Source organism: Caretta caretta, chromosome 10 (assembly GCF_965140235.1).
Source record: "Caretta caretta isolate rCarCar2 chromosome 10, rCarCar1.hap1, whole genome shotgun sequence".
NCBI lineage: Eukaryota > Metazoa > Chordata > Testudines > Cheloniidae > Caretta > Caretta caretta.
Genome location: NC_134215.1, coordinates 62,436,799 through 62,457,463, shown reverse-complemented (window position 1 = coordinate 62,457,463; position 20,665 = coordinate 62,436,799). Strand labels below are relative to the sequence as shown.

The 20,665-nt window shown below is 41.8% G+C and overlaps 1 protein-coding gene across 3 annotated transcripts in view; it reads right to left on the bottom strand.

Moving 5' to 3' along the window:
* Window positions 1-2,165: 2,165 nt before the first annotated feature.
* Window positions 2,166-20,665, bottom strand: part of MYO5C (myosin VC) — a 59,493-nt gene continuing 40,993 nt past the window's right edge. For 2 of the 3 annotated variants that reach the window (XM_075133077.1, XM_075133079.1), the window contains 10 exons: window positions 16,004-16,217; window positions 14,265-14,352; window positions 13,667-13,765; window positions 11,824-11,978; window positions 10,509-10,598; window positions 8,829-8,979; window positions 7,237-7,519; window positions 5,943-6,117; window positions 5,280-5,360; window positions 2,166-5,041 (listed from right to left, as the gene is read on the bottom strand). In XM_075133077.1, coding sequence (XP_074989178.1) covers window positions 4,889-5,041; window positions 5,280-5,360; window positions 5,943-6,117; window positions 7,237-7,519; window positions 8,829-8,979; window positions 10,509-10,598; window positions 11,824-11,978; window positions 13,667-13,765; window positions 14,265-14,352; window positions 16,004-16,217 — 1,489 coding nt within the window. In that variant the 3' untranslated portion in view covers window positions 2,166-4,888. The remainder of the gene's footprint in view (window positions 5,042-5,279; window positions 5,361-5,942; window positions 6,118-7,236; window positions 7,520-8,828; window positions 8,980-10,508; window positions 10,599-11,823; window positions 11,979-13,666; window positions 13,766-14,264; window positions 14,353-16,003; window positions 16,218-20,665) is intronic. The other variant, XM_075133078.1, reaches the window with a different exon arrangement.

The following is a 20,665-nucleotide window of genomic DNA, read 5'->3' as shown; positions in this document are numbered from 1 at the left end:
AATGCATGGCATGATGATCTTGCAGTTTGGTCAACTTTGAACCAAATACATGAATTCAAATGGGCTTATTTCCCCCGTTTAATGAAAATGGGCATCTTAGGTGGCATTAAGGGAGGTTCTTAATTTAATATTTTATGAACACTGGGGCTGATGCTGCAGCCTGTCACTCACACAAGTAGTTTCTCTCATGCAAGTATTCCATTGCCATTAGTGGGACTACTTACGTGAGTAACGGCTCGCAGAATCAACCCCATGATGATTATACTGCTCATTATACTGGAGACCAAAGGACTCTGGCCAAAATATTCAAACATGGTGCCTAAAGCTAGACATTTAAATCAAGGTGTCCTGTTATTCAAGGGTGCTGAGCATTACCAGTCCCCGATGAGGGCAATGGGAGCCGCTGTTGCTAAGCATCTATGACAATTGGGCCACTTTGGGTAGGTGCCCTAACATGGATTTAGCTGCCTAAATGTAGGCCCCCAGGTTTGAAAGCGTTGGTTATGTCAGGTTTCGATAGAAAAGCTTTCCCTTCAGGAGTAGTGTAATTCGAAAGTATTTTAACACTCTACAGTAAAAAATGCTGAACAAAATAAAACCACTGGTGTTAAAGAGACAGATATTTATTACACGCACACAACAAAATTTAATGAAGCAAAAGCTTTGAACATAAAATGGGCAGCATTCATCCTTAGTGAAACTCTCATGAATTCAAGAGGGTTATGCATCAAGGATGAATCAGGCCCAATGCAAATGTTACTTCAATAACTACTATACAATATGCAGTATTGACAACACATGGATGAGAAAAGCTAGTAAAATTCCCAGTTAATTAAGAATTAGTATCAGGACCTCATCTGATATTTGACATTTTGATAAACTAATTTGCAAATACAGTGCTCTTTGTATAGTTATTTCCCTACCGTTTAAACAGAGCTGGCTGAAAAGATCCCAACTTCAAACATCCTGCTGCACCATGGCTTGAGATATTTCAGACCTATTATGTCATCAAACATTTGTGGTAGCCATTTAAAAAGGGTGACCTGGTGAAATACACATTACCAATGTGGTACTTGCATAGCAGATATTGTATGCTAAATGTTGCAAATGAAGATAGAAAATTACCTACCTTTTCACAGGAGAAACACTGTACACTTCAGAAGAGGAGTAAATAAGCTGCGTGTAACTGGAAGTGTAGAAGGGTGACCTTAATACTAATAATCTACTTAGAGGGATATTAAAGCTCAGCTTCTAGTTTCCTATTGTACTATCTTAGTTCAGCTAATGTTGGTTTACATTCCAAGGGCTAGAGGTTTTACCCACAAATCTCTGGACAAAACTCCCACTGACATCAATGGGGATTCAGACTAAGAAACAAGGTAAGAGTAGGACCTTACCTTTTAAACACACCAGGTTTTGCCCTCTCTGCTCCATGTAGTTGCCAGTTTTTTTAGTTTCCAAATGTTAAAGTTCAAAAGAACTGACTGTGTGAATGGCTGCATAGTATCTTTCCACCCACTGCAGATGCCAGGTTGCCAATGTACATTCTCCATATATTTTCCTTCAAACTTGTAATGATAATTAAGGCAAGGAAAGGTGGAGGAGGAATGGGAGAGGAGACCAACTCATTTATATAGGCAGGAGCCTGAAAATTAAAAGGAGCCAGGATTCAAAAAGAATTCCAGAGGACAATGTAACTGTGTAACTACATACAGTAAGCATGTAAATGCTTGAAACTGTATCCACTGAAGCCCCTGGGAGTATTGCCATTCATGCCAACAGGGATGGGGCAGTTTAAGGGCAGAGTATTATTACCCACCACAAGGCTATTATGTCTGCCTTCTCTCCCATTCTTACAGACATAGATCATTCCTCTGAATCAATCAATCAAGATTTTCTTCTTCTTGTACATAGTGTCAGCTGTTTTTTTTCACTCCAAACTCTGGGAGACACAGTTCAACACCAAATTGCCACATTTCTTCTCTGTACAACGACTGAATGCTTTTCACCTACAGATGTATGCGTCTTGAATAGCATATCTGCTATGTGAATATCAGAGTGGGCTAAGATTTTATATGGGAAGAAGTTAGTGTATGATCTGCATACAGCTTCAGATGCTCTTGATAAGTGTAAAAAGAGTATGTAGGTTACAGCAACCAAACTAGTTTGTTTCCAAAATAATATTTATTACAGAAATGAATTAGCAACTAGGGACACCACAAATTTTAGATATTGAAATATGCCATGCTGCAGTCACAGTGATCAATCTAATACCTAAATGAAGACTTAATCGTTTGATACATGATCTACCATACCCACCAAGCCTCATATAATTTCAGGTGACTTCTGTGAAACATTTTAGTACTAAAACATAAAATATCTTTATTACAAAACTTAAATGATTCCAAAGTGATTTAAAAGATAGTTAACATGTGGAAAATGTTAGCCTACCTTACATGCTTAGGATACTGTGTATACTTTTTTTTAAAAAATGCTTTTAAAAAAATATATATGTACCATTCTTGCTCTATGTGCTTTTCATACACCACTATTCATATTAGTAACTATCAGAGGTGGTTCCATTTTAAAATTCACATATGCAGTTATGCAAAATTAACAAAGTGCACAAATACTGTAGCAAAACATTACAAAAATATTTTGTCATTCCCTTCATATGGATAATGTTTAAATTAACTGAATTAAGTTAAAAAGTACTTAAATATATCAATACAACTCAAACTGGTCCTTGACCACAGAGTTCTATGCCCTACTTACTACAGAGTTCACTTCTAATACACAAATACATTCTAATTCACTGACTAATAAAACATCATTATCTGTCTAGGTTTTTATAAGGTCACCCATCATCATGGTGTCTGAGTGCCATTACTTCAATCATTTTTATTTCTGTTAATAAATTATTACATATTATTTATTGTGTGCTGGCTGTGGGTGATGCTGCTGCACAGGGCAGAGGAGACAAGGTCCCTGCCCCCAAGGAGCGTACCGTCTAAATGAAATAAATATGAACAAATAGTAAGAAATCAGGTTGCATCTGTGAGCACGGACATACCAGGGAAGCTGCAGTCAGTCACTACTTTCAGAGTAGTAGGCACATGCACAAGGAGCTGGCCAGTGGGTTAGTAGCATAGCTGCAGGCATTGTCTTCTTGCACACTTCTGGCTACCCAGCTTTTCTTCAATGCCTAACCCTTGTCTGAGTTTAGGGTTATTCCCCATCTCCCTCCTCCTCACTAGTCTGGAGCTGGGGAGGAAGATTTCCCGCCCCCCCCCCAAAAAACTATATCCTCCTTAGTGGCTTCCTCCTCACCTCAGGTCCTGTCACCCTCTTCCCTTGAAGAAAGTTTAAAAACAAAATAACCACCCCCTCACCTCTCCTCAAATTTGTACAAATGCTTTGCAGATCATCTTAGAGCCATTGCTGCAAACGCTTACTACTGGGTGCAGTCCCACTGACTTACCACTGGTGGTGAACACAACCCTCTGCAATCAGTGCTGGCAGGACTGGGCCCTTGTCCGGCTATCTAGGTTCTCCTACATCACCAATCACTGTGGCAAGTTAACATCTTCCAAAGTGATGAGCTCTACAAATAAGATATCTGGGTGTTCCCTTGGTTGAGTTTTAAAGGTGGAACATACAGGATGTTCTGCAGAAGCTTGAAATATTCTTTCCATGACATGCAGTCTAGTTATGCTCGTGTTAAACTCAATTGTTGTTTTTTCTAGCTCACCTCTAGACTATTAAATGTCACTGCTCGAGATGCAACAGTCTCCACCAACCTGTTTGTATTCTTAGCACCTGATCAACAAAAAAAAGGGAGGGGGGACTGAATGGGCTCTCTAGGTGTTTTGCAATTACATGACGCTAGAGATGGGTCCAAGTCCAACCCTACTTTCATCCCCCTTTGAAGGAACAGAAGTTTAAAATGCAAACCTGGATTTTGATCTCAATTTTACAGCTGGCTTTATCACTGTAATGGGCTGAACCAAAACCCCAGACTTGAATACCCCTGAATTTTGCAAAGGGGAACTGAACTCTGCCTCCAAATTAAGTGTCTCAACCCCATATCTACTTTAAATGGATGCTAATATGGTCTCCTCCTCCTGAACTATTATGTCTGAGTGAGCAAGTCAGCACACATATGAAAAAGCCAGCATGGGTTGCCAGCATGCAGAAGCAATTCTCTCCCTCATACTGACATCAGAGCTGTCCCCAGGGTCAGTGTAGCAATTTGCATTGGCTTTTTAAACTACTGTAGGAAGACCTTCCATTTTCTATTGCTCCACTCTTCTGCGGGCACAAAACAGTAATTTTATTGTTGTTTGTTGTTAGACTGCCTTCACAGATGGAATAATACCACAGGAAATCTAACTGGGTGAAGACTGCTGCAAAATAAATCCATCATATCAAGCCAGTGAGATGAACTCGTAGGGAAAACTTCTCATGTGAAAGAAAGCAGCACCGTGACAGATTATAACATAGTAGTAGTTACCCCATGAGAGAGATTGAGCATGTTGTTCCCTCACTGGCGATCTGTCAAAGAACATGGAGCACCAATACAAATTTGTCTCAAACAGACTTTCTTCATAGGGCTCCAAAACTGTAAGGTGTATAGCTGCTGGATATAGTATCACCCTTTGTAAAAATGCAGTGGAAAATGGACAATACTTAGAAAAGAAAGGAGGGGTTTGTAGGCTGGCATATACTTTATTCCTACTGCTGATGTCCTGATTCCAAAGTAGTTTTTAAAAGTATATTCCATAGTAAGCCACTGCACTATATCCCAGTTGTGGGAAAATGAGTCATAAAAGTTTGCTCTTCATTTAGTCTTTGAGGACAGGGTGGCAAATCCTTTTTAATTTTTGTATTACACTCTTGTGAGAAAGCCAAGTTTGAAACTGCTGGGAATCTGTATAATTTCCAAAGCATATGGAGATGGGGTGTAAGGAAATGTCACTTGAAAGAGATATTTGGTATCTAGCATCAATTGTGGAATATCCTCTCGATTATTGAGCATAGCCTGCAAATAGAACAGAGAGATTTACTGTCAAGAAGATACAAAGTGTTAAAACCCTAAAAGGCTTGCTTTCCCATTATTCTAATGATTTTTTTTCTTGTCAGTCCCAAAGGGTATAGAAGAGCAGTAACTTTTGTTCTGGTTTGAATTTAAAGCCAAGTATGAACACATACCATTGTAAACAGAGTGTGCAAAATATCGTAACTTGAATGTGTGTGAGAAAATCATTTAAGGCTCTTACCTGGACTTTACGAACAAACGATGGGGACACTCTTTTCTCAAAATCATCTATAGGAGTGTATGAATTGAGGATCTTTACTATCTGTGTAAATAATAAAAGACTTTTAATAATTTAATAACCCAGGCAAGAAAAAAGGAACAGTTTGAAAGGAAGAGGCACTAAAATTACGCCCCCATTAATATCTAACCGACTGAGGGCACTGTAAGCAATTGTACTGTAAGGAGGTAGATTATTAACTGGCAAACTAGTGAGTGGTTCTGTATGTGATAATTGCCTAGGCTCCTCCCCAAAAGTATCAGAGAGGAGAAAGGTGATGTGGGTAGATGGTGGAAATGGCTGAACTGATTAAAGGAAACCCATAAAAAAAAAAAAGTTTTGTGACAAAGGAAATTATACTGGGGAATAGAGAAGAGGACAAGTCTGGAGCAGGACTCAGACAGAACAAGGCAGATAGGCATCCAAGACAGAAAAGTAGAAAATACAAACAAAGGAATCCGCGAATCAAACATTATAGCTGGGGACGCCTGGGTCGGAAGAGGCGGCCAGGGAGGAACCACTATAAAAGTGATGCTGATCACTCTGTCTGCAGCCAGGGTTATTTCACACATGAATTATAAGATTCTGCAATTGGTGCTGCCAACATAAAATGACAGTGTTTATTACCTGCACAGCAGACAGGGACGTACAGCGTTCATATATCTCCTTGGCATCCTCGTCTGTGATCTTTTTGACCTGAAGGAGCCAGGCTGCCTGAGAGAGAGGTTCCAAAGTTTCCTTGGCAGAACTGCTCTGCAGATTCTTTTCTTTAAGCCATTCTTCTAAGTAGCTGATATTACACCTGGGATTAAATAAAAAATAAGCATAGAAATGTCAGTTTCCCCTCACAAACTAGTAATAATAAAGCAATCTGCAAATGAAAGTCATTAAAGAAACACTGTCAGTTTAAAATTCATACAAATTAAGCAAAAAATATCTTTAGAGACACCCACCTTAGATTATTAAAACTGACAAATTTAAAAATCGGATTCCCCTTTCATCATTTTATCCTGTTCATATTTTGTATTTCACAAACTTTGGACAATGACAGTTTCCTTGTTGTTTATACAAAGGCCCTAATCAGTTTCATACATTAGCAGGATGTGCCAGCATTACATGGGATTCTGTTAAAATATTGCTATTCCTTTAAAAATACACTTTCACAGCATCCTCAAGAGAGCCAGGAGATGATAGCAACTTTTGCACAGTCCCAACCAGGGCCAGATTCTCATAATTGATGACTATAGGTGAAAGCCCGCATCTCCCATTGCCACTTTCCTGGACGATTTAAGGCCTGTAAGGTTTATCTATTGATTTTCTTTCAGCTCTGTCTCCAGACTGTCTAATGGGATGTAACTGAACTATATATCTTTTGCAATGATTTAGGAGCATATTCTCCTCCTGATTCACATAAGGGCAAAAGGAAGAGGAGCCCTCAGCCAAACCCCTGCTGGTCTTGCACCTGATTCTTGTCTGATCATTAAAGGTGGGAAGGACAATTCAGCACTTCCTCCTCTGCCAATATCCGCTCTCCACAGTAAAAACCACCCTAAAATACCTGTGTGTGTAAATTAGCATGTCAAGATCCACAGACGTGTTACAGGCTAAAGGGGACAAATGCTCCAGAACTGGGCTTCTGAGTCTCTCTGCCCCTCCAGACTGTACTGTGTGTCCCCCTATTAATGTTACCTGTAAAGTACACTTGTGATAAGCACTGTATCATGGAGTATGCTAGGACCAGCAAACTAATTCACAGAAAAGTTAAAATCTACCATTTCAAACCAGAGGGACAAGAATAATCACCACTGAATGTTCACAGTGTGAATGCCACAGTGTGAATGCCACAAGTGATAGAACTAGAGTAAGTAAAAAAAAATCCCCTCTCTCAAATAACTGCTCGCTGAATCTTTATTGGCTTTACCTTATCTGCATTCCTTTCCGACAAGAGCACATGTCCTTGCGGAGGAAAAGACTATTAAGGGTGGCTGCTCCAATCAGAAAGAAAAGCTGCTTCACTGCCTGCTTTAGAAGCTCTGTGTCCAAGCCATTCTGGCACATTGTGCTATAAAAATAGCTGAGCTGTTGCAGGATGGAGGTCATTGTGTAGGTATCGGTGTCGTCTATACTAGAAGAACGTTTACGGAATCCTGTGGGTTTCATGCCAGAAATTCCTTGGAGACTTTCATATTCAAGCATACCCGGCACTGAAAAGGCAACAGGAAATAATTTGTAACACCAACACCACATAGGGTCCTTTTAATGATGGTAATTTGGTTTTGGGAACCAATATCTTCAAGATGTATCATTTAAAGTTTTTAAAACTGCATTTTCTCATTACTCCAGTAATAAAGGAGGACAGGTGTTTGCATGTGAAAATGGTGTGTGCTTCCAGGCTAGATTTCATCTAGAACCTCACCTTAACGTGGCAGCTCAGAATGGTAGCCCAAAAGGGAGAAGGGGAACACTGTAGATGAAGGAAGCCACTCCTTGCACCACATCAAACAAGATTAGTGTGGTTAGACCTTTCAGGTAGATCTACACTCATGCTTCTTTGGGTGGTGTCTAGCGTACACTCCTGCATAGCCCCCCAGCAGAAGTATAAGCAGCAGTACAGCCCGTGAGGCATGACTTAGGTAAGTGGAGTGAAGACACGCCGGAAGGGTACGGGTATGCACGTGAGTACGTCTCCTACACCATCGCTACTTGTCCAAGCGGTGCCTACCTGCCTATACGGCTATTTTTAGCAGTGTAGTGTCCTGCTGCCTCCCCTCAGCTAGTGCCTTTCACTGATGCCTGTAGCGACCCACTGCAGTGTGGATGCAGCCCGTTTTTCACTGGAGCAAGTAGCTACATGTACTCTACATGATGACACCAGTGGTGTGTAACACAGACGTAGCCTTGGTGTGAGGTAATTTGGGAAAAAACTAAAACAAAAACTACTGTCACACTGTCATGAACAAATTGAAAAACACCAAGGGAAAAAGCCACTGTAAAATGTCTAGTGAAAACAGCAATACAGAAATGGAATACCCTGCTGCTGAATAGCTTGCCTGCAGCTTGGCTGGTTAGAAATAGAGGGGGTGGGGAAGGGCAGGATGGAAGTAGAAGCAGAAACATGTTATGTAATATTTCCTAACTGAAACCCCCCTTTTTAGGGAAATAAAATCAATCAGCCCCCTCCCCCACCTCCTTCAGACCTGTCACGTGTTGCTAACACTCAATTTATACATTGTCCACAGCTGCCCTAGCTAGCCCTTTGTGCTCTAGGGCAGTGCCCCACACGAAGAAACGCTACTGCAAGGGTGGTGGTGGTGGGGGGCGGAAATGCAAACTTCTGGTGACTGTACAGTCAATGTAAACTGATGTATAGATATGTACTCACATACGTATATAGGTGTATGCACAACAGGGCATAGTTCACCCCTAATCTTTTGTCTCTGTATAAGATTTATTCAAAATACCTTAGAAGTTACTAGTGCATTTATTTTCATTGGTTATTTTCTTCCTTCTTACCTATCATTGGCTGAATGTTATTCTCCATTACAAGAATGAATTGGTGATAGATACGAATGGCCAAGTCACTAAGAATTTGTCTGTATTCTGAAAGATCAAAATGCTTCAAACAGTTCATATTCTGACGTGGAGTATTTTGCTTCATGAATTCCTGAAAGATAGTTGTAAATGTATCAATATGACAATGCTGTTAATGCCATCGTTATCAATAGATCTGAACAGTGCTACACATGAACTGGATTAGTGAGTTGTGTGTGTATGCACTCTCAAAATGGGTCAAATGTACTGCTGTCTTGAGACGCTGCTACTACCCATGGATTTCATCAACATCAATATACACATTTTTCTACTTAGTGCTTATTCGGTGTCTAATCAAAAAACCCAGTGTAATCAAAGGGAAGACTCACATTGACTTCAGTGGGCTTTGGATCAGGTGCTAGATCATTTACATGAAAAGCATCAGATATTTTTTGCAGGAAAATCACTCTCTTGTTTAAACTACATGAGAGAAAAATTCAAATGGGCCTCTTCAATCTTTTATGGTTTCAAGTGCTCTCATTTTTGTACTTTGTAAAAAGCCAAGTTTCTGATATGAATATTAATCTGGCAGAGTTTTCAGCCTCTCAGAAACAGGGTTATTATAGGTTCCAACTGCTGACAGGCAACATTATCATCAGCTCAGGATTTTTAAAGCTGACCCAAACTCCCACATCTGAGTTTTGTATCTCTGTAATGAGAAGAAAAATCCAGGATTGAAATGCTCTCAAGCTTGGGGTTTTGAAATGCAAAGTCTCTCAAAGTTTGGAATGTTCAGACTTGCATTTGGTTCATTACAGATATGGATTAAAGCTGAAAACTTGGATCCAAACCCGGAACCACGTTTTGGGTTCAAACACGCCTCCAATTCTGCAGTTAAATTGTGAAAGAATTGCATTACATTGCCTTGCCTTGCCTTCAATCAAAGGCCTTTCTGATCAAAATTTGCTATCGTCACTATAACCACCAGGGAGAGTACTGCAGCTTGCAGAGGACACAGAAGTGCTTAAGCTGGGGTTGAGTGAAAGGTGTTTTCTCTTCGTAGGGATTCATGAAAATACTGTCTTTTAGTTTCAGACCATATGGGTTTCTACTCCGCATTCATCAAGTATCACTTTGAATTTGGGGTTTAAAGAACCAAAAACGAGCAATGAAATTCAGCTTCATCTGGTTTAAGATGAAACTGGCTATTTTACTACCATGTGTCTTTGATTTCATTTGGAGTTGTAACTTTACTTATTAATCAAATGGTAACAATGTCTGCCTGAAGCAGTAACCACTGAGTGAAAGAAAAGGTGAAAGTTATTTTTAAATACAACTAGTTGAGCTCCTGAGGTCCTGTTCAAATTAAACAGAAGATCAAACTAAGCAGCAAATGGATTAAATGGCACCCAATGTATGTAACCGTTTCTTCCTTCTTGCTTTAACAACTGTTTACTGTTAGTGTTTCAAACATCTTCCTAAGCTCCTTTGGACAAGCTGTTCTATTCCATTGGATCACCTCTAAGCCAAAAATCACTTGTACAGAAGGATATGAATTTCATGCCTTTTTGGTGAGATGGTCCCATCTGATGATCCCTGCCCCATTTGGTTATAAAATTCAGTGAAATTATGTAAAATGTGAAGTGATTAAATTATTCCTACCTCTTCCCCGCTGTATTGTTTCAAACAGTTAAGAAAATGATATGTATTGGAGAGCCAAAAGGACAACATCTCAAAATCTTCAGCGTGCTCCTAAACAATGACATATAAAACAACCTTTTTAAACAACATGATCCCCTAAAGTTTAATTTATTATTGAAACTTATGACCAGCACAGAGTTAGTGTAGTAGCATCAAGCTACAGTGAAAAGAGCAAATAGTATTTGTAAAAAGCTATCTATACAAAGTGTGCCCATGTCTATAATGGCCTTAAAATCTTTGTATATTATTTAAATGCAGTTGTACCATGGGTTGGCTAGACAGTGTGTATGGGGGCTCCAAAAATTACTGGAAGTCTTACTGCAAAAGGACTGAACACAGTATGTATACACAACTGACATGAAATTATACGTAAGTATTGCTTTGGAAGTCAGCTGTTGGGCCTATGTAAGTTACAGCTGTGTTTAAACATGGTTCTTGGTACCAAGGTGCTGACATGCTTTCCTTGCCCAGTGTAAGGGGTGAACTGGGTTATAAAATTGTTTACAAACTTGAGTTGTAGGTTCTGTCTATACTACAAGTTAAACGGCATAAAACATGTTTCACTTCCATCTGTGCCACAAAACAGAACTGTGCTTTTTGCTTTACTGGGTCACTAGGCCACAACATAATATCCAGATAGTGCCATGGTGGAATTTGTAGTGCAGATGGGACCACAGACAGAGGGTCCTAGCTTATAGTATGGTTTTGTAAGTTGGTTTACAACATAGTTTTCTAGGATTCAGATCTATTAGTGCCATGCTAGCAAGAACTGTGTTTAAACGCAATTACACCGTTGGAAGTGTAGTGGCAATAGCATTCTAGATTCCACACAATGCAGTCTTGTAACAAATACACTCTTCAAACCTCATCTCCGTCCTAAAAGAAGCCCAGTATCACGTCTGGCAATACCTCATGCAACAAACTCTTACTATGGCTGAAAACAAAGTAAAAAACTTACTTATTTAGCTACTAACTTTTCGATGTACTGTATTGGATGTTATGTCTCAATGCTGAAAGTTTCTTGGGAGAGGGCAATCTTTATGCAGTATGTATGGACTGTACCAGCACAATAGGCCCTTCACCCCGGCTGGGATCTGTCGGTGCTACTGCAGTGCAACCTCCAAACCATTGTCACCATCTATGATATTCTTAACTCCGGAGGACCAGCGGATGACAAATAACATTTTCCCAGGTATAATGTGTACAGGTTGTAAGCCTATACAATGAAACCAATAAAATAGTAGAATAAAGCAAAATATGCAAGAAATATTCCTACCTTAATAACTTGTTTGATACCATTAGTGGTTATACTCATGAAAGATTTCAGCATGTCATCATCATTCACATAATCTGCATATCTCACACACATGAACAGGATGTAAGCTGGTAGGCCCGGAATCATATTCACTACCACTCCACGTGGCTTTAGATCTGAGCAAAGCAGAGCAAATAGGGTGTTCATTACACATAGTAGTTACAAAGGTAATATCACCATCTAGTCTTTCTTAAATAGGTAAAAGGCACTGGATTAATTTCTAACCACGTTCTTGATTGATTGTGGATGAATTCTCTTTTCCTGTACAATTACTAGAGCAGGTCAGGAAACTGCATCAGAATGATTTCCCAGTGCCGAATTCACCATCTGCAAAATTTAGATTTTCAGTCAGAAAATCATTCCGGGCACCATGGCTCACCCACTCCGTGGCAGCCCAGGTTTTCAGTATCCTGGGCAACCCACCAGGTGGGCTGCCTCCAGGCTGAGCTCCCTGCCTCACCCACAGCTCCTCTGGCCAGCTGCTGGGGAGCTGGTGCTCCATAAACTCCCAGCCTCCCACTGTGGGGGAGATGAGGCGCACTGGCAGTGGCCAGGTGGGCTGCAGGGGAGCCGAGTATGCCCAAGGAGCACTAGCTTCCTGGCACACAGTTAGGCAAGGAGATGGCTGGAAAGCAGGACGTTTTAGAGAAATTCCATTTCAGTTCTTCTCAAAATGTCCCCTCTCATAGAAAATTTCACAGGTCCAACTTTTTGTTCTGAATCAGAATGGATTTTTTCCAGAAGCACGAAATTTTCTGCAGGTCAGAAATTTTGGTTCTTGCTCAGCTCTAATAATTACAAGACAATACATTTCCACTTAGCATCCCTCATAAAAATATATTAAAAAAAAGTTTTGCAGATAGGTAGGAAATACTGTAACAAGTTTATAAAGTACAGTACATCTTGTTCAAGTAGAAAGGAATGGTAATACATGAAGGTGGAGTCGAGCAGAGGAAAAGAAAGCTCTTATCTGAAGCAATAGAGAGGATATATGTTTTCTTGTACATTAGTTAATGGGGGTCAGGGAACGCACTGAAAAGGAGTAGAGTTTACTGTTAATCACGAGCTAAAGCAAGAAAAAAATGGTTTGACGGTGAGATTTAATGAGTGGAAACAACTCAGAGGAAAGAAAAGAATTCCACTTGGAAGGAGAAACATAAGTGAAATTTCAACCACTGGTGAAGGAGTTGGCAGAGGGAAAAAAAGAGGAGACCATGACCCAGAGATGCTATGCCTAGATATTATGGTGACCTCTGCTAAATAAATACCCTAGATAGATAAGAAGAGCAAGTGGGTAGAAGACTGGATGAGAGACCAAACAGGAGAGGTGACACAGCCCTGAGTCATAAAGCAAGAACAGTCCAACTGAAACATTCTGTATCCCTGAAGTTTTGAGAGCAGGGGCTTGTGATTTCAGCAGAGGGGTACAGACAACTTCTAGCAAAGTTCTAGAGATAATGACTTACAGAAGAGGTAGACCAGGAAGGAGAATTAAACTCAGGTCCTGCAGTACTCAAGATTTCTAGTTTCAGAAGTGAACAAATAAGAAGCTAGACAGTAGAGTCAGAGATATGAGACAAACAAGTTTTCACCAGATAAATACTTCTGTCTTTGAAACACTTTGAATCAGCAGTAATAGAAAAGAATAGTATGGTGCCCCTAAGAGTAAAGTGAGAGAGAAGGTAAATAAAGAGATCAAAGTTGACAACGAGTACAACTGAAATTAACAAATCTTGGATTTTGTTTAACATGCTATATCGAATATAATTAAATGTGGCTGGAATTCAAAGTGTAACTGAAGTACCAAGGATGAGATTTTTAATAATTCTTGCTTCATCTTCCTTTACGTACTCCATCATTCCAATGTACTCTTTAGACACAGCTGGCACATGTGTTTCATTGGCTGTCAAAAGTAAATGTACTCTTACTCACAGGCTGATGAAATGTTAACATGTTAAAATAAACTATGAGAGACATGCAGGTCTTACTGCCAAAAACATACTGTAGCTCCTGTTTGCAGTTTATGGCTCAAGTCTTATTGGTCAATTCCTGCTCAGATTACTCACATGAATAGTCTACTCCTGTGGGACTACTTGCACTAAACAAGTGAGGCTCTGGCTACCCATCCCAATATTAGTCAGGTTTTCAACCTTTAAAACAACTTTTAGAGTGAAAACTAATTCTGTACCAAAAAAAAAGTGTACACACATATATATACTTTTATAAAATGGGCTGAAGAACAGGGCAAACAGTTATGAAATTTTTTCTAAAGCTTTCCCATCTTTTGTTGTTGAAAAATTGAATTTCACAACCTTCTGACCGCCCCGCTCTGTCTCTCTCACACACACATACCCTGTATTACACATTCAAAACCATTTTAAACTTTAAAAAATAAGTCCTACCTTTTTCAATAGTCTTGGTAAGAGTCTTGATCTGATCCTGCAATTTTTTTATTACTCTGTCTTTCATGTCTAACTCTTCTTCAAGATCCTACAATAATCAAATCAAGATGGCGAGTGAATTTATAGCTACCTGCATTTTTTAAAATATTGCCTTTGATTGGTATATGTAAGTCTTACTCCATTTATGGATATCAAAAATTACTGTTACATCCTGGACAAAAATTCAGGATTATGACTGAAAGAAAAAAGTCAAGTAAAAGTCAGTAGATCTCTGCTTCTACCTCCACAGAGAGCAATAAAACTGAGATCTGGAGCAATGCTGCAAAGGGGTACATCCTTACCAGCACTGCTGATGAAACCAATCACTCAGACAGCACGTGCAGAAATGTGCTCAGTAGCTGGTCTCACATAGGTCAATATTTATCTGGCTCGCTAACTTCATTTCCCTTTTAGAATATTCGGTCCCAATTCTGCAAAGACTTATGTATGTACTTAATTTTCAGATTGTGAGTAGTCCCACTGAATACAAGCTTGATACCGCAATCCCTCTGTCCTCAAAATCAATGGGAATTCCAAGCAGAGGCTTGAGAAATGGGGTAAAATCGCTCTCACCTCCGAGCATAATACTGAACTGCACTATGCCTTTAAATCTTTTGCTTGATTGGGCTAAACTGTAACTTTAAACTAGTACCTGCAGGTTGGACGGTTTAGGAAGTATTGCACTTCCATGGGAGATTATGGAGGCACTGTGTCTTAAGCAAACAAACTATATCTGAGAGAGCACAGAGAAAGCACACACAACAATGGCCTGTGTGCCTTCTTCCTCCTGCTGGCCCCAATTTGGGGCAGCAGGGAATAAAGCCATGGAAACGTCCATCTCCAGCTAGGATTTCCACTGCTACTGTTGGCTATACAGTTCCTCATTCTCTGCACGCCAGGAGCACAAGGACTGAAACTCTGCCTAGGCCAGTATAGAGATGCAAGGGAGATGGACCTTTGCACCCTCTCCTTGTGCGGCTGCACTCGGCTGGGAAATGTTTAGCACAGGGGTGGGCAAACCACAGCCCACGGGTCGGATCCGGCCCCTCAGAACTTTGGACTCAGCCCATGGGATTGACCCCCATGGTGCCGCAGGCCCCACGCTGTTCTCAGAAGCCACCAGCATCATGAACTGGGGCCCTAGGGGTACTGGGGGGGAAGGGCTCCATGTGTTGCCCTTGCCTCCAGGCACCACCCCCTGCAGCTCCCATTGGCCGGGAACTGGGAACCATGGCCAATGGGAGCTTCAGGGGAGGTACCTGGAGGCGTGGCAAGGGCAGTGCATGGAGCCCTGTGCCCCCTGCCTCCCAGGGATGTGGTTTCAGCCACTTCCCAGAGTGGCGCGGCGTGGGGCCAGGGCAGGCATGCAGGGAGCCTGCCCTGTCCCCAGTGCACGCCATTGGGCCGGAGCCCAAACCCCTCCTGTACCCTGAAACCCAACTCCCTGCCTGCACCTTGCACCCCCCCTGCACCCCGTCGCACCCCAACCCCCTTCCCTGAGCTCCCTCCTGCACTCTGCACCCCTCGTCCACCCTAACCCTCTTCTCTGATCCCCCTCATACATCCCGCACCCCTCCTCTGCCCCAATCCCTTGCCCTGAGCCCGTTCCTGCACACTGCACCCCCTCCCACACCCCAACCTTCTGCCCTGCACACAATTCCCCCCCCAGATGTGGCTCTTGGCCCATAAAGTTTGCCCACCTCTGGTTTCGTGCCTACTGTGTAACCTCGAATATCATTCCTCACTATGTTTTCCAGAGTAAGATTAAATGCCTCCGGCTTTATCTTGCTCTTTACTTTATCCTCAATTTCATGTTGCTCCTTCAGGTGATTGATTGTCTTCTGAATTTCTTGGATTGTGGCAATCTGCTTCTCTTCTTCTTTTGTGTGTGTTTCAGTCTGGTCTTCCAGTGTCCTAGAAATCACAAAGAGTTTGTTCCTTTCTTCTTTCCGCAAAGCACAATATTGCTTCAAGATGGGTTACAAGTTCTGTTTTTTTGAGGCACCTATTGGAGTTGGCAGAAGCAATTTCCCACCTTATCATTACATCACCCCAGTAATGAGTGGTACTTGCTAAATACAATGCCAGTCCCTATAAGGTTTTAAGTGTGTCTGCTCAGCCTGTGGCATTGAATCCACATTTCTCAAAGAGATGTAACATAGGGCTGTCAATTAACTCTGTTAAGGGGTGCGATTAACGCACAGCACAATGAACCTGGGTTGATTTTTTTTTAATCGCAGCAGGGCAGCATCAGCTGCTCGGGAGGGAGGCGCAGTACCGCAAGCTGCCACCGGAGGGCGGATGGGCGGAAAGAGAAGGGGCAGCAGAAACACGTGGCTCTCATGCCGGCTCCTGCAGAAAAAGTAAAGTAAAAACAGCTCCCTGCCACTTGCCACTGCGGCTGTCCCCCTCCCCCACTCGTGCCACCCACAGCGGGAGCTGATTCCCCCCCCCCCCAGCTCTGTGCTGCCCAGGGCTCGGCTCTGAAGCCCGGTCCCTATTGCTCCTGGTCAACCCCTCCCTCCCAGGACCAACCCCCCCACCCCGAGTCGTGCCTCAGTTCCCCTAGCTCACTCCAGGGGTACCCCATAGAGAACATGGGCCTGGCGAGCTCAGCCTCTCCACCCCTGCAGTGTGACGAGTCCCTGAGGTAAAATCCACCCTCCCTTGCAAACAAGGGCTCACTCAGCAGAAGGGAGCCCACCTAGCTCCGGAAAAGGAGGCGGGCCTGGCGAGCCCAGCACCAGAAACCACCCCTCCAGAAGCAGCAGCATCAAGACACCTCCCTCACCCTCCTCCTGCGCAAGTTACTGCTTGTTCCTCCCCATTGTCACCCCCTGTCCTCCCAGACCCTTCTCCTGCACAAGTTACTGCTTGTTCCTCCCCATTGTCACCCCAGACCCTTCTCCTGCACAAGTCCTTGCTTACTTCCCCCCTCCCCTGTCCTCTCCCAACACTGAATGCAGATGTCTAAGATGAAACTCTCTTCGGACAGGAGGTGAACCTGGTGAGCTCAGAAACCCCCTCCAACATGAGTAGCATCAATAATTCACCTTTCTCCTGCACAACTCACACTCCTCTCATCTCCAGAGTACTGAGATATAGATAGATAGATAAAAACCAACCAGCCAACCAACCAAGAAAACCTTACCCCTTCAATAAGCCAAGACTCCTCTAAAGAAGGCACACAAAATAGTATACAAAAGGCTAACCCAGCAGCAGCAGGTGAAAAAAAGCCTCCTGCACTATTCACTCCCCTACTGAATGTTAATCCTGAAGTAAAATCTTTCCATATCCATGGCAAGGACTCTTTTGAACAGGACACAAATATATTGATTATATAGAAGAATGTATTGAATTATTCCAGACATTGACACAGTTCTACTGTGCTTTCATGATCTGGAGTGATTAAATATCAGAAAAAGGTAATGGAACAAAGCAGCAACAGCTCAGGACTTTTGAATGGGAAGTTTATGTTTAAAATACTTCCAAATGGTGCTTTGCCTAAATAGACTGTTATCTGTAGCTATTGCACGGCTGAGTCCCAGTACCGCAGAAGCACTTCAAGTCTGCAGTACCACCTACGTTCTAAGTATGCTTTTGCCTCTGGCTCGTGGTACAGATAACCCACCACCACCAAACGAATCCATCCAGCCGCGACAGTACAATTACAGAGTTTCAGGATCGCTACAGGCCCACGGATCAAACAAAGTTCAACACCTTAACCAATGCTATTGCAAAGTAGATAGCTATGGACTGCTGACCACTCAACACTGTAAATGACAGAGGGCTAAGAGATATTATTCAAATTGCATCTTCCAATCAGTCATACACCTTGCCCTCCCGAGGAACCATTGCATCACAGATAAGTGACCTATATGACAACGAGAAGACTACAAAGTTGAGCGTCTGAAAAATGCACTGGCTGTTGCTTTCACTGGTGATCACCGGACATCCTTGAGCAATCACAGCGATCTTGGTGTCATAGCACACCTTATTGATACAGCAAACGACTGCAGTGTCCATGTGGTAACAGTAACTCATACTGAAGAGAGATATTATGCTGAAGCACGTGCAGAGAGTTTCATGGATGTTGCAAAAGAATGGAATATTCAAGAAAAGGTAACAACAATTAGTACTGACAGTGCATGTAACATGGTAGCAGTGGCCAGTCGCTTGCCTTTTGAACACGACTTGCATTGCTCACAGCCTGCCGTGATCCATTACAGTAGCACGCAGCGATGGTGGTTTTGAAAACGCGTTAGCAAAATGTAGAATAGTTGTGGGCCATTTCAAACACAGTCCAGCCTAACAGTCCAGAGCTATGAATACAACAAGGTTCAAATGGACAGAAACAAGTGTGATGTTGTACTCTGTGTGATTTTAAGAAAGTATGCTGATGAGTTTGAATATAATATAACTAAAATATGCTTCATGCAAAAGGTCTCTTGTCAGGTATCATTACAAAGCTTATAATCTACTGAGCGTGGTCATCCTATTTGTATAAATGTATCACTCTTGTATCTGTAACTAGAAATATAACTAAGAGGTCCTATTGTAATTATGCAAAGTGTGGGCCATTAATGGTGGTTTGGAATCTTGAGGGCTCCCATCAACCAGGACAATTGACTGTGAATGGCTCTGTTTGCAGACAGGCCTTCCTGTGAGTCAGGCTGGGAGGAATGAAGGCTTGGGGTCTCACGGGACATGTGATCATGTCACCTGAACTAGTGGCATAGTCAGGTGGAGAAACCAGGGGGAGTGGAAATAAAAAAAAAGGCACCACCCGCTAGTACTCACCCGGTGGCGGTCCGGGTCCTGAACTGGAATCCATCTTTAACCTGGTGTTTTTCCATTGAGAAGGAGGGGTGGGAACCCAGAGGGACAAAGGATTCCCACCTTACGCAAAAGATATATAAGTGGGTGGAACAGACCAAAGAGGAGCCATCATGAAGAATCCTCTAGCTATCACCTGAGCTGGAACAAGGGCTGTACCAGGGGAAAGGACTGTGCCCAGACTAGGAAGGTGTCCATTCTGTGAAATAAACTTATGGAAACATCTCTAAGGGTGAGATTTTATCTGTATTCAGTTTTATTACTGTGCTAGACTTAGACTTGCGTGTTTTATTTTATTTTGCCTGGTAATTCACTTTTTTCTGTCTGTTACTACTTGGAATCACTTAAATTCCTACTTTCTGCATTTAATAAAATCACTTTTACTTATTAATTAACCCAGAGTATGTATTAATACCTGGGGGGGGGGTGAGAAACAGTTGTGCATATCTCTGTCAGTGTTATAGAGGGCAAACAATTTATGAGTTTACCCCGTATAAGCTTTATACAGGGTAAAACGGATTTATTTAGGGTTTGGACTCCATTGGGAGTTGGGCATCTGAGTGTTAAAGACAGGAACACTTCTGTACGCTGCTTTCAGTTAAACCTACAGCTGTTAGGGGACGTGGTTCAGACATGGGTCTGGGTTTGCAGCAGCCTAGTGGGTCTGGCTGAAACCAGGCAGGGCACTGAAGTCCTAAACTGACAGGGCAGGAAAGCAGGAGCAGAAATAGTCTTGGCACATCAGTTGGCAGCCTCCAACGGGTTTTCTGTGATCCAACCCATCACAACAAGAACCTCTTGTACAAGATATTTCAACTAGGGCTGTCAAGCCATTTACAAAATTCACCGCAATTAATCACACTCTTTATAATAGAATACCATTCATTTAAATATTTTTGGATGTTTTCTACATTTTCAAATATACTGATTTCAATTACAATACAGAATACAAAAGGTACAGTGCTCGCTATTTATTTTTGATTACAAATATTTTCACAGTAAAAAACAAAAGAAATTGTATTTTTCAATTAATCTAATACAAGTACTGTAGTGCAATCTCTTTATCATGAAAGTTGAACTTGCAAATCTAGAATTATGTACAAAAAAATAACTGCATTCGAAAATAAAACAATGTAAAACTGTGGAGACTACAAGTTCACTCAGTCCTACTTCAGCCAATCGCTCAGACAAACAAGTTTTGTTACAATTTGCAGGAGATAATGCGGTTCACTTCTTGTTTATAATGTCACCTGAAAGTGAGAACAGGTGTTTGCATGGCATCACAGGCATTTCTAGCCGGCATCACAAGATATTTATGTGCCAGATGCACTAAAGATTCATATGTCCCTTTATGCTTCAACCACCATTCCAGGGGACATGCGTCCATGCTGATGATGGGTTTTGCTTGATAACAATCCAAAGCAGAGCGGACCGATGCATGTTCATTTTCGCATCTGAGTCAGATACCACCAGCAGAAGGTTGATTTTCTTTTTTTTTTTTTTTGGTGCTTTGGGTTCTGTAGTTT